At 38.2% G+C, this 15,130-nt stretch overlaps 1 protein-coding gene across 3 annotated transcripts in view; it reads left to right on the top strand.

Moving 5' to 3' along the window:
* FAM167A (family with sequence similarity 167 member A) overlaps nucleotides 1-15,130 on the top strand; it is a 92,977-nt gene that overhangs the window by 67,115 nt on the left and 10,732 nt on the right. For all 3 annotated transcript variants that reach the window (XM_073673893.1, XM_073673894.1, XM_073673895.1), the window contains exon 2: nucleotides 1,920-2,393. In XM_073673893.1, coding sequence (XP_073529994.1) covers nucleotides 2,025-2,393 — 369 coding nt within the window. In that variant the 5' untranslated portion in view covers nucleotides 1,920-2,024. The remainder of the gene's footprint in view (nucleotides 1-1,919; nucleotides 2,394-15,130) is intronic.

The following is a 15,130-nucleotide window of genomic DNA, read 5'->3' as shown; positions in this document are numbered from 1 at the left end:
CAAAAAAAAATGTCACTCCTGTCTACAGATTGAGTACAGTATGGCAGCTCAGTCCTATTTACTCTTATGGAGCTGAGCTGCAATACCTATTATAACCTGTAGACGAGGGTGGCGCTGTTTTTTGAAAATAGCAGAAAAGTTTTTCTCACCCCATTTTTAAGACCTTAAATGTTGCTGGAAAAAAAAACTGTTTGCAATCCCGTCCAACTTATAACATAGAATTTGGGGGGGGTTCCAAGAAATGATGCACTCTTCAGGCAGCTTAAGAACGTTTTAGGATGTTGCCAGACACCCCTACTGGCTGATTAACTCCATTGAGAACAAAGGATTAGGCATACCCTATCCTTCTTTCCTTAGAAATTTGTCACTAGGGCAGCATAGTCAGGATGCCCTCGTATATTCACGATTGGCCGGTCCTGCCGAAAATGGTGGACTTGGATGATCTTCTTCTTATGTGTATCTTCACACTTTTCTAGGAAACCTGCATGACCAAGCTTGGCCTGAACGAATATCTGCCATTGAGTGGATGAGCTCTTCGGAGCTGTGCTGTGTGCTCTGAACAGTCAGCTTTCCTGTTCTCTCTTGCAGCTCTCTCCTCCCCTCTCACAGCAAATAGACTGCAGCCTCTCCTCCCCCATCACATCTCCTGTGCTCTGTGTATTCAGTTATTAAATAATGTGTAATCTTTGTCAAAATTTGTGAAAACAGCACATCATTATCTTTAGCCTAAAAGATTATCTGACTCTTATAACCTGTGCTGTATACTAGGAAAAGTCGGGTCCCTACTCCCCTCTCACAGCAACCTCAAAGAGGTCACCAAGTCAACAGTGGCCAGTTTTTTTGTCTTATTTTATTCTTGATACTCCCCTGAGTATTTAGCTTTTTTCTTTTTTTAAATCAGCCATACAGTTCCAAAGATATGGGCTTTTATATTTTATGGTCTTTACCAAGACAGAGTAATTATGCAAAGCAGCATATAGACACGCCCCTGAGGAACCCTGTGATCCACGCCCCCTTAGTAAATAAAAAGGCCCATATCTCTGGAACTGTATGGCCGATTTAAAAGAAATAAAAAACGAAATATTCAGGGGATCAGCAGTAATAAAATAAGAGCACAACTGACTACATTTGACCAGGTAACAGGTCCTCTTTAAAAAAAAACAGACTACATTATCTCCTTCACTTCCCTTAGTCTTCATTTATTGAGAAATGTTTAAAAAAATTAGCTCTTTCTAAAAATTTGTGGAAATAGTGGGAAGAGTTTGGCAGTCCTGTAAAAATTGTGCGTTTGGCTAACGTTCTTCTCATTTACATAGGGGGTAGTTTTAAACTGCTCTAAAAAAATGCACATTTTTGCCTGAAAGACTGCCTGCCTCTTCTGAGCTATAATGTATGGTATTGTATGAAAAGTCAGCTCCTTCTTCCCCTCTCACAGCATTCTTAAATAAACTGCAGCATCTTCTCCCTCCTCCCCCCATTACCTCTCCTGTACTATGTGTCCATAGCGACTCTATGACTAGGACATATAAATTATGTATGACGTTTGCAAAAATTTGTGATTTAGTTAATGAAAGAAGTGAGAAAATATGTGTGTCAATATTTGGTTGGACATGATCCTACTGTGTATGAATGTGAGAATCAGCTGCAGATTGGACTGAAGAAGATCAACATTCTGCATCCTGTCGAACCGTGACATCATTTAGGGCAACATTATAGGAAATTCCTTTCCCTAATAATAACCTCAAAAATATCCATCGTCTATTGACGATGTCTGCCTCGTTTAATTAATTGTTTATTTTTCAAAACCAGAAAATCCTGATACATTGTTTCTTTTAATTAATTCTTGATCGGTCAGTTGTTTCATTATATTTGCCTAACGAGTCATTTAATTACATCAGTTGCCACATTGTTATTTTCAGATGCCGCAATAAAGCTGGTGAGCCAGCGTAGTCAGATTAGAAACTTCTCCGGAATCGTCAGGAGGCATGATGTGGACCGTATGACGATTCGTACCATAATCAGTCATGTCATTACCAAAGATCCAAATTGAAGAACCAGAAGATGAAGCTGAAGAAAACTCAGCCCCGCCAACAGACGACCATCTACGAAACTTGAAGGCTTTGACTGAGAAATTGAAGTTAGAGACTAGGAGACCATCTTATGTAGAATGGAGGGCAAAACTGGAGGATCAACCTTGGAAAAACCCAAATCCTCCAGTGGAGCAAGAGTTAGAAGAACAAAAACAGACTGGAGGGGAAATATCCTCAACCCTAGAGATGGAACAGGTCCAGAATACCATGACTGCTCCAAAAGAAAGCAACGTGCTCGCATCGGGGAAGATCCATGGCTTTGATAGTATCGATGAGGCTCTAAATTGGCTCAGGAAAGAGCTGGTAAGTTGCCTTCCATTCTCAGGTTTCTGATGACTGCTGTAAAAATTCTGCTGTGTAAAAAGTCAGTGCATTAACTGTAAGAGGATTATCGTGTTGGAGATGGTGTAACGTGCTTAAGTCACCACTTAGATCCATGAAAATGATCCATAGCATCGATCTTACATAATATATTAGGAGGCACCAGGAGATGATATTCTACTGACCTTCCACCAAGGTCCTAATTTAAGCATTTAATAATGGGACCACGTGTTTGTTGTCAATAATGTCCATCCCTACTTAACGCAGTATCTAATCGTAGACATTTTATGTAATAAATATCTGATAAATGTATTTTCGAGACTGGGTTCCCCTGGCTTCCATGTCCTTCCCGGAATGCACCACAGGTTTCGTAACTTTCATAGAAGCCAACAGAAGTTTGCCTTTAAGGAGGTTCTTGATATTTACAAAGTATCAAAACAATCTTATTTATGTATCTGTAATGGGTTTCCCACAGTCAGGACCCGCTCTTGCTCTGCTCTCATCTACTTTGACGTCTGCTGACACATAGTAAGGTGAATTACAAGAGTTAGGTACCGTCCAGATTGGGTACACCTTGTCGCGGTAGGATGGCTTTTACGCTTTTTTGATCAAAACAATGTTAACTAAATCCCTTATGTTATTTACATATACTATTTATTCATTTACTTACTAAGGAGTGTTTGCTCATTTTGTTTTTATCTTAGGTTCTGAGTTTCTCTATATTTCCAAAGTATCAGAACAATCTTATTTATGTGTTTCTTAAAGGGGTTTCCCATTTTCACAAAAAGTGGTGTCCATACAATTGCATAGCTTGTGTACAGTGGGTACGGAAAGTATTCAGACCCCTTTAAATTTGTCACTCTTTGTTTCATTGCAGCCATTTGGTAAATTCTAAAAAGTTCATTTTTTTTCTCATTAAAGTACACTCTGCACCCCATCTTGACTGAAAAAACAGAAATGTAGAAATTTTTGCAAATTTATTAAAAAAGAAAAACTGAAATATCACATGGACATAAGTATTCAGACCCTTTGCTCAGTATTGAGTAGAAGCCCCCTTTTGAGCTAGTACAGCCATGCGTCTTCTTGGGAATGATGCAACAAGTTTTTCACACCTGGATTTGGGGGTCCTCTGCCATTCTTCCTTTCAGATCCTCTCCAGTTCCGTCAGGTTGGATGATGAACGTTGGTGGACAGCCATTTTCAGGTCTCTCCAGAGATGCTCAATTGGGTTTAGGTCAGGGCTCTGGCTGGGCCAGTCAAGAATGGTCACAGAGTTGTTCTGAAGCCACTCCTTTGTTATTTTAGCTGTGTGCTTAGGGTCATTGTCTTGTTGGAAGGTGAACCTTCGGCCAAGTCTGAGGTCCAGAGCACTCTGGAAGAGGTTTTCATCCAGGATATCTCTGTACTTGGCTGCATTCATGTTTACTTCAATTGCAACCAGTCATCCTGTCCCTGCAGCTGAAAAACACCCCCATAGCATGATGCTGCCACCACCATGTTTCACTGTTGGGACTGTATTGGGAAGGTGATGAGCAGTGCCTCTTAGAATTATCACCAAAAATTTCTATCTTCATCTCATCAGACCAGAGAATCTTATTTCTCATAGTCTGGGAGTCCTTCATGTGTTTTTGAGCAACTTCTATGCGGGTTTTCATATGTCTTGCACTGAGGAGAGGCTTCCATCGGGCTACTCTGCCATAAACGCCCGACTGGTGGAGGGCTGCAGTGATAGTTGACTTTGTGGAACTTTCTCCCATCTCCCTACTGCATCTCTGGAGCTCAGTCACAGTAATCTTGGGGTTCTTCTTTACCTTTCTCACCAAGGCTTTTCTCCCACAATTTCTCTGTTTGGCTGGACGGCCAGGTCTAGGAAGACTTCTGGTGGTCCCAAACTTCTTCCATTTAAGGATTATGGAGGCCACTGTGCTCTTAGGAACCTTGAGTAATGCAGAAATTCTTTTGTAACCTTGGCCAGATCTGTGCCTTGCCACAATTCTGTCTCTGAGCTCCTTGGGCAGTTCCTTTGAGCTGATGATTCTCATTTGGTCTGACATGCACTGTGTGCTGTGAGGTCTTATATAGACAGGTGTGTGCCTTTCCAAATCAAGTCCTATCAGTTTAATTAAACAGAGCTGGACTCCAATGAAGGAGTAGAACCATCTCAAGGAGGATCACAAGGAAATGGACAGCATGTGACTTAAATATGAGTGTCTGAGCAAAGGGTCTGAATACTTATGACCATGTGATATTTCAGTTTTTCTTTTTTAATAAATTTGCAAACATTTCTACATTTCTGCATTTTTTTCAGTCAAGATGGGGTGCAGAGTGTACTTTAATGAGAAAAAAAAAATGAACTATTTATAACTTACCTAATGGCTGCAATAAAACAAAAAGTGCAAAATTTAAAGGGGACTGAACACTTTCCATACTCACTGTATAACAAACACGGAAAGCATTAATTCTCCCTGGGTCCTGTGCTGGCTCTTCGCTCCTGCTCTGGAACAAATGATCAAATGATTGCCGGTTCAAGTCCCCTAAGGGACTAGAAAAATAAAATCAGAAAAGTAATTTCAATAGGAGTAGTTGTTCCTGTGTAGTGAGGGTTGTAATTATACTTGTGTTACTTCATAAGAGGCATTTGCATATTATATGATAATAACGGATGAATCATTACATTGTTACAATGCGATAAACTGGTCATTTGTTACATTGTTATCAATGCAAAACACGAGGAGCCGCTGTTTCCACTTTCCAGTTTCTGACTATATTTGAATATCAAGATTAGCAGGGAATCATCTCTTGGCTTTCTAAGGGTGCATTTTGATCGGCGATTTAAAGGGATTAGATGAGACGCTTTCTTCTAGAAACAGTGCCTCTCCTATATACAGGCTATAAGTGGTATTGCAGCCTCACCAGATTTAAATAGTAACGGTCGATTTATTTTATTTTTATTTTCTCCATAAATCAATAGTACAAGTGAAAATAAGATACAGCTTCTTTCTCCTCCTGGACTGATCATTAATTCTCAAAGTTGCAAGTTTATGGGTAAATGTGTCTTCAGTGAACACAGAATTTCCCATTACTGAGATAGATGACAGTTGATATTCATAAAGTTCTGTGGAGGACTGCAGGAGAACTTGCAGCAGAATGTCTGTCTCTACAAGGATCTGCAGGAGAGCTTGCAGCATAATGGCTGTCTCTACTGAGAACTACAGAAAAACTTGCAGCAGAATGTTTGTCTCAACGGAGAACTGCAGGAGAACTTGCAGCAGAGTTTCTGTCTCTACTGAGAACTGCAGGAGAACTGGCAGCAGAATGTCTGTCTCTACTGAGAACTGCAGGAGAACTGGCAGCAGAATGTCTGTCTCTACTGAGAACTGCAGGAGAACTTGCAGCAGAATGGCTGTCTCTATGGAGAACTGCAGGAGAACTTGCAGCAGAATGTTTGTCTCAATGGAGAACTGCAGGAGAACTTGCAGCAGAGTTTCTGTCTCTACTGAGAACTGCAGGAGAACTGGCAGCAGAATGTCTGTCTCTACTGAGAACTGCAGGAGAACTGGCAGCAGAATGTCTGTCTCTACTGAGAACTGCAGGAAAACTTGCAGCAGAATGTCTCAACGGAGAACTGCAGGAGAACTTGCAGCAGAATGTCTGTCTCTACTGAGAACTGCAGGAAAACTTGCAGCAGAATGTCTCAACGGAGAACTGCAGGAGAACTTGCAACAGAATGTTGGTTTCTGCCTCTAGCTCCTCCTTTATACAGAATTTTAAAAGCACCAACTGTTATATCCTGTCTCAAAAATGGGAAACTTTCTCAACGTTGAATACAGATTTTATACATTTTATCCATTAATTTAAAATTAAAGATCGATCCAGGAGTAGAAATAAGCAGATTTCTTTGATAAGATATATTACAAAGTTTCTTATTTTCATATGTATTATTGATTTATGAAATAAAGATTAAAATTACGGTTACTCCTTAAGTGAATACCAGATATAGCCATTGGACAAGGGGTGCTGTTCCTTAATTAAAGACTCCCTACACCAGCTGGATCCACTCCACAAGAACCGATACCTTTAGATAGCGGAGGAAATGAGGTCTAATCAGCCATTTCCCCTAAACATTAAAGGGGGTTTCCAGGTTTCCAAATATTGTTGACTCAACCTTAGGTCATCAATATCAGAACAGTGGTAGTCCGACCCCTGACCAATCTGCTGTTTTCAGCTTTGCTGATGGCTGGATGTAAACAGTGGACAGAGCTGGAACAGCACAACTCCATATACCATGTAGTGATCTTTCTAGGTATTACAGCTACACACCTAAGGATAGCTCACCAATATCAGAGCAGCGGGGGTCCGACCTCTGGCAACCCCCCTCCTAATCAGCTACAACTTCAGTAGTGACTGGATGTAAACAGTGTACAGAGCTGGAACAGCACAGCCCCTTACATGATTCTGGGTACAACAGCTCCACACCTGTTGAATATAATAGAACCACCTAATGATAGATCATCAATATCAGAGTAGTGGGGGTCCAAGTCCAACACTTCCACCAATCAGCTGTTTTCAGATGTTAACAGTGTACAGAGCTGGAACATCACAGCTCCATACACCTTGTAGTGGTCATTCTGGGTACTGCTGCTCTGCTCTTATTAAATATAATAGAAGCACCTAAAGATACCTCATCAATACCAGAGCAGTAGGGGGTCCAATCCTTGATACTTTCCCCCCAGTCAGCAGTTTTCAGCTTTGGTGGTGGCCAGATGTAAACAATGTACAGAGCTGGAACAGCACAGCTCCATACACCTTGTAGTGGTCATTCTGGGTACTGCTGCTCTGCTCTTATTAAATATAATAGAAGCACCTAAAGATACCTCATCAATACCAGAGCAGTAGGGGGTCCAATCCTTGATACTTTCCCCTCAGTCAGCAGTTTTCAGCTTTGGTGGTGGCCAGATGTAAACAGTGTACAGAGCTGGAACAGCACAGCTCCGTAAACCTTGTAGTGGTCATTCTGGGTACTGCATCTCTGCTCCTACTGAATATAATAGAAGCACCTAAGGATAGCTCATCAATACCAGAGAAGCGGAGGTCCGATCCTCGACACCCTCCCCCACCCCCAAAATCAGCTGTGTAGTATTGCAGCTTTTCTCCATTGAGGTGAATAAGCTGTAACACCACACACAACCTGTAGACAAGTGTGATGGTGTTACCAGAAGAAAGCAGACATTTTTCTCTATTCCTTTTCAACCCCTAAAAATCCATCCTGATCCAACCTTTGTACCCCCTGTATGGAGTAAGAGATGCGTTTCATGAATGTACTGTGTACATTGACCATTGAATCTTCATTTTACAGAATTTCTCGTCATCCCTTTATGAATTATATATTCCGGATCATCTGTTATCTCCATTTCCTGCTGTTAAATGCTCTGAATGTTTGAAGATGTTATTAATAATGCAAACGAGGGAGAAATACTTAACGATCATTAACTTAATTAATGACCTCCACACGAAGGGTCAGATGGTCTACAGTAACAATTAGATGGAGGTGGCAGGCGGCATCAATTCTGTGATTGAGCACTGGCACAATATCTTCTCGTTGGAAAGGACCCCCCAAAAAAGATGACTGGAGGGTATCCAACATGGTTAATACACATGTATTTAATAAATGCTGCAGAAAATCGGCAATATCAAAAACTCACCAAAATTTCACCGTGGTAGCGTAGCCTAAGGCCATGTGGACACAGAGTTTCTCGAGGAGTTTTTAGAGCAGAAACTGAACAGAAACTCTCTAAATTCTCCTACAAATCCAAAAACTCCTCAAAAACTTGGAGTTTATGAACAGGGGTTATGAGCACACAGAGTCTTTTTGCTGAGTTTTTTGTTAGGAGAAACTGAGCAGAACCTCCATGTTTTTGAGAAGTTTTGCATTTCTCAGGATTATTTGGAAAGTTTCCGCTCAATAGTAACAAAAAAATTGGCAATGAGCTCCTCTGTCTGGTGCACGGCAAAAAGCCAAAAGTCATCACTCGTAGGGTAAGTTTATTGTTCAGATTAAAAACGATTTACCCAGAGTTTCTGCTCAGTTTCCTGTTAGTTTTTGCTCCAAAACCTCAGCAAAAAGACTCTGTGTGCACAAAGCCTTATGTTCACACGGGGTGTTTTGAGGCATCCAAGAACGTCAAGTTTTTCAAGTGGAATCTGCATCAGAAAATGCTTTTGGGTACGTGCGCACAATATTTTTTTCAATTATTTTTTTAACGCTTTGGAAAACTCTGTCTGCACACAGCCTTATAAATAAGGATTGCCCAAAGAGGAGAAATCGGATTATGTTCCTGCAAAACGGATCTAAAACCTCATAAAAATGTCTCCATCTCTTATAATACCAGGGAAAGACATCAGGCTGATGATCTCTATGGTCAAGTTGTTTTAGTATTTATTTCAGTAACAGGATGATCCTTAAAATTCCAGCCGTTCTGAAAATACATCTCATCCAGACGTCAGACTGCACTTTGAGGAGCTTGACATCAACTTGTTCCAGCACATAAAAGACCCAGCCTGATCCATTACACTGCCAAGTGCTGCAGAAAGCTAAACAAAGCTCCAGTCTCCAAGACCGACCCCGATCAGAGGGTGAGAACCTGCCCAAGACCCCTTATACTGCTCAGCAGGAGGAATATAAACCTAAGTGTATAACGTCCTCAAATGTTTTATCACTTCACTGCTCATTATATAATAAGAAAAAACATCATTTATTATTTGATCTATATAGACATATAAATCTAATAGGCAACTAATAAAGTAAATATATTTTTTAAAATATCATACGGTATTATAGTAGTTATATTCTTGTACATAGGGGGCAGTATTATAGTAGTTATATTCTTGTACATAGGAGCAGTATTATAGTAGTTATATTCTTGTACATAGGAGCAGTATTATACTAGTTATATTTTTGTACATAGGAGCAATATTATAGTAGTTATATTCTTGTACATAGGGGCAGTATTATAGTAGTTATATTCTTGTACATAGGAGCAGTATTATAGTAGTTATATTCTTGTACATAGGAGCAGTATTATAGTAGTTATATTCTTGTACATAGGGGGCAGTATTATAGTAGTTATATTCTTGTACATAGGGGGCAGTATTATAGTAGTTATATTTTTGTACATAGGAGCAATATTATAGTAGTTATATTCTTGTACATAGGAGCAGTATTATAGTAGTTATATTCTTGTACATAGGGGGCAGTATTATAGCAGTTATATTCTTGTACATAGGAGCAATATTATAGTAGTTATATTCTTGTACATAGGGGCAGTATTATAGTAGCTATATTCTTGTACATAGGGGCAGTATTATAGTAGTTATACTCTTGTACATAGGGGGCAATATTATAGTAGTTATATTCTTGTACATAGGAGCAGTATTATAGTGGTTATATTCTTGTACACAGGGGGCAGTATTATAGTAGTTATATTCTTGTACATAGGAGGCAGTATTATAGTAGTTATATTTTTGTACATAGGAGCAGTATTATAGTAGTTATACTCTTGTACATAGGGGGCAATATTATAGTAGTTATATTCTTGTACATAGGGGCAGTATTTTAGTAGCTATATTCTTGTACGTAGGGGCAGTATTATAGCAGTTATATTCTTGTACATAGGGGTAGTATTATAGCAGTTATACTCTTGTACATAGGGGCAGTATTATAGTAGTTATATTCTTGTACATAGGAGCAGTATTATAGTAGTTATATTCTTGTACATAGGGGGCAGTATTATAGTAGTTATATTCTTGTACATAGGGGCAGTATTATAGTAGTTATATTCTTGTACATAGGGGGCAATATTATAGTAGTTATATTCTTGTACATAGGGGCAGTATTATAGTAGTTATATTCTTGTACATAGGAGCAGTATTATAGCAGTTATATTCTTGTACATAGGAGCAGTATTATAGTAGTTATATTCTTGTACATAGGGGGCAGTATTATAGTAGTTATATTCTTGTACATAGGGGCAGTATTATAGTAGTTATATTCTTGTACATAGGAGCAGTATTATAGCAGTTATATTCTTGTACATAGGAGCAGTATTATAGTAGTTATATTCTTGTACATAGGGGGCAGTATTATAGTAGTTATATTCTTGTACATAGGGGGCAGTATTATAGTAGTAATATTCTTGGACATAGGAGCAGTATTATAGTAGTTATATTCTTGTACATAGGGGCAGTATTATAGTAGTTATATTCTTGTACATAGGGGCAGTATCATAGTAGTTATATTCTTGTACATAGGGGCAGTATTATAGTAGTTATATTCTTGTACATAGGAGCAGTATTATAGTAGTTATATTCTTGTACATAGGAGCAGTATTATAGTAGTTATATTCTTGTACATAGGGGGCAGTATTATAGTAGTTATATTCTTGTACCTAGGGGCAGTATTATAGTAGTTATATTCTTGTACATAGGGGCAGTATTATAGTAGTTATATTCTTGTACATAGGAGCAGTATTATAGTAGCTACAGTACAGACCAAAAGTTTGGACACACCTTCTCATTTAAAGATTTTTCTGTATTTTCATGACTTTGAAAATTGTACATTCACACTGAAGGCATCAAAACTATGAATTAACACATGTGGAATTATATACTTAACAACAAAGTGTGAAACAACTGAAAATATGTCTTATATTCTAGGTTCTTCAAAGTAGCCACCTTTTTCTTTGATGACTGCTTTGCACACTCTTGGCATTCTCTTGATGAGCTTCAAGAGGTAGTCACCGGAAATGGTTTTCACTTCACAGGTGTGCCCTGTCAGGTTTAATAAGTGGGATTTCTTGCCTTATAAATGGGATTGGGAACATCAGTTGTGTTGTGCAGAAGTCTGGTGGATACACAGCTGATAGTCCTACTGAATAGACTGTTAGAATTTGTATTATGGAAAGAAAAAAGCAGCTAAGTAAAGAAAAGCAAGTGGCCATCATTACTTTAAGAAATGAAGGTCAGTCAGTGCGAAAAATTGGGAAAACTTTGAAAGTGTCCCCAAGTGCAGTTGCAAAAACCATCAAGTGCTACAAAGAAGCTGTCTCACATGAGGACCTCCCCAGGAAAGGAAGACCAAGAGTCACCTCTGCTTCTGAGGATAATTTTATCCGAATCACCAGCCTCAGAAATCGCAGGTTAACAGCAGCTCAGATTAGAGACCAGGTCAATGCCACACAGAGTTCTAGCAGCAGACACATCTCTACAACAACTGTTAAGAGGAGACTTTTTGCAGCAGGCCTTCATGGTAAAATAGCTGCTAGGAAACCACTGCTAAGGACAGGCAACAAGCAGAAGAGACTTGTTTGGCTAAAGAACACAAGGAATGGACATTAGACCCGTGGAAATCTGTGCTTTGGTCTGATGAGTCCAAATTTGAGATCTTTGGTTCCAACCACCGTGTCTTTGTGCGACGCAGAAAAGGTGAACGGATGGACTCTACATGCCTGGTTCCCACCGTGAAGCATGGAGGAGGAGGTGTGATGGTGTGGGGGGGCTTTGCTGGTGACACTGTTGGGGATTTATTCAAAATTGAAGGCATACTGAACCAGCATGGCTACCACAGCATCTTGCAGCGGCATGCTATTCCATCCGGTTTGCGTTAGTTGGACCATCATTTATTTTTCAACAGGACAATGACCCCAAACACACCTCCAGGCTGTGTAAGGGCTATTTGACCAAAGTGGAGAGTGATGGGGTGCTACGCCAGATGACCTGGCCTCCACAGTCACCAGACCTGAACCCAATCGAGATGGTTTGGGGTGAGCTGGACCGCAGAGTGAAGGCAAAAGGGCCAACAAGTGCTAAGCATCTCTGGGAACTCCTTCAAGATTGTTGGAAGACCATTTCCGGTGACTACCACTTGAAGCTCATCAAGAGAATGCCAAGAGTGTGCAAAGCAGTCATCAAAGCAAAAGGTGGCTACTTTGAAGAACCTAGAATATAAGACATATTTTCAGTTGTTTCACACTTTTTTGTTAAGTATATAATTCCACATGTGTTAATTCATAGTTTTGATACCTTCAGTGTGAATGTACAATTTTCAAAGTCAAGAAAATACTGAAAAATCATTAAATGAGAAGGTGTGTCCAAACTTTTGGTCTGTACTGTATATTCCTGTACATAGGAGCAGTATTATAGTAGTTATATTCTTGTACATAGGGGTAGTATTATAGTAGTTATATTCTTGTACATAGGAGCAGTATTATAGTAGTTATATTCTTGTACATAGGGGCAGTATTATAGCAGTTATATTCTTGCACATAGGGGGCAGTATTATAGTAGTTATATTCTTGTACATGGGGGGCAGTATTATAGTAGTTTATATTCTTGTACATAGGGGTAGTATTATAGTAGTTATATTCTTGTACATAGGAGCAATATTATAGTAGTTATATTCTTGTACATAGGGGCAGTATTATAGCAGTTATATTCTTGTACATAAGGGGCAGTATTATAGTAGTTATATTCTTGTACATAGGAGCAGTATTATAATAGTTATATTCTTGTACATAGGGGGCAGTATTATAGTAGTTATATTCTTGTACATAGGGGGCAGTATTATAGTAGTTATATTCTTGTACATAGGGGCAGTATTATAGTAGTTCTATTCTTGTACATAGGGGCAGTATTATAGCAGTTATATTTTTGCACATAGGGGCAGTATTATAGTAGTTATATTCTTGTACATAGGAGCAGTATTATAGTAGCTATATTCCTGTACATAGGAACAGTATTATAGTAGTTATATTCTTGTACATAGGGGGCAGTATTATAGTAGTTATATTCTTGTACATAGGGAGCAGTATTATAGTAGTTATATTCCTGTACATAGGAGCAGTATTATAGTAGTTATATTCTTGTACATAGGAGCAGTATTATAGTAGTTATATTCTTCTTCATAGGAGCAGTATTATAGTAGTTATATTCTTGTACATAGGAGCAGTATTATAGTAGTTATATTCTTGTACATAGGGGGCAGTATTATAGTAGTTATATTCTTGTACATAGGGGGCAGTATTATAGTAGTTATATTCTTGTACATAGGGGGCAGTATTATAGTAGTTATATTCTTGTACATAGGAGCAGTATTATAGCAGTTATATTCTTGTACATGGGGGGCAGTATTATAGTAGTTTATATTCTTGTACATAGGGGTAGTATTATAGTAGTTATATTCTTGTACATAGGAGCAATATTATAGTAGTTATATTCTTGTACATAGGGGCAGTATTATAGCAGTTATATTCTTGTACATAAGGGGCAGTATTATAGTAGTTATATTCTTGTACATAGGAGCAGTATTATAATAGTTATATTCTTGTACATAGGGGGCAGTATTATAGTAGTTATATTCTTGTACATAGGAGCAGTATTATAGCAGTTATATTCTTGTACATGGGGGGCAGTATTATAGTAGTTTATATTCTTGTACATAGGGGTAGTATTATAGTAGTTATATTCTTGTACATAGGAGCAATATTATAGTAGTTATATTCTTGTACATAGGGGCAGTATTATAGCAGTTATATTCTTGTACATAAGGGGCAGTATTATAGTAGTTATATTCTTGTACATAGGAGCAGTATTATAATAGTTATATTCTTGTACATAGGGGGCAGTATTATAGTAGTTATATTCTTGTACATAGGGGGCAGTATTATAGTAGTTATATTCTTGTACATAGGGGCAGTATTATAGTAGTTCTATTCTTGTACATAGGGGCAGTATTATAGCAGTTATATTTTTGCACATAGGGGCAGTATTATAGTAGTTATATTCTTGTACATAGGAGCAGTATTATAGTAGCTATATTCCTGTACATAGGAACAGTATTATAGTAGTTATATTCTTGTACATAGGGGGCAGTATTATAGTAGTTATATTCTTGTACATAGGGAGCAGTATTATAGTAGTTATATTCCTGTACATAGGAGCAGTATTATAGTAGTTATATTCTTGTACATAGGAGCAGTATTATAGTAGTTATATTCTTCTTCATAGGAGCAGTATTATAGTAGTTATATTCTTGTACATAGGAGCAGTATTATAGTAGTTATATTCTTGTACATAGGGGGCAGTATTATAGTAGTTATATTCTTGTACATAGGGGGCAGTATTATAGTAGTTATATTCTTGTACATAGGGGGCAGTATTATAGTAGTTATATTCTTGTACATAGGAGCAGTATTATAGCAGTTATATTCTTGTACATAGGAGCAGTATTATAGTAGTTATATTCTTGTACATAGGGGGCAGTATTATAGTAGTTATATTCTTGTACATAGGGGCAGTATTATAGTAGTTATATTCTTGTACATAGGGGCAGTATCATAGTAGTTATATTCTTCTACATAGGGGCAGTATTATAGTAGTTATATTCTTGTACATAGGAGCAGTATTATAGTAGATATATTCTTGTACATAGGGGGCAGAATTATAGTAGTTATATTCTTCTACATAGGGGCAGTATTATAGTAGTTATATTCTTGTACATAGTAGCAGTATTATAGTAGCTATATTCTTGTACATAGGAGCAGTATTATAGTAGTTATATTCTTGTACATAGAGGGCAGTATTATAGTAGTTATATTCTTGTACATAGGGGGCAGTATTATAGTAGTTATATTCTTGTACATAGGGGCAGTATTATAGTAGTTATA

Source organism: Phyllobates terribilis, unplaced genomic scaffold, assembly GCF_046119375.1.
Source record: "Phyllobates terribilis strain yellow unplaced genomic scaffold, ASM4611937v1 Scaffold_3__8_contigs__length_932513732, whole genome shotgun sequence".
In the NCBI taxonomy this organism is placed as follows: Eukaryota; Metazoa; Chordata; class Amphibia; order Anura; family Dendrobatidae; genus Phyllobates; species Phyllobates terribilis.
This window is presented reverse-complemented; position numbering and strand designations above follow the sequence as displayed.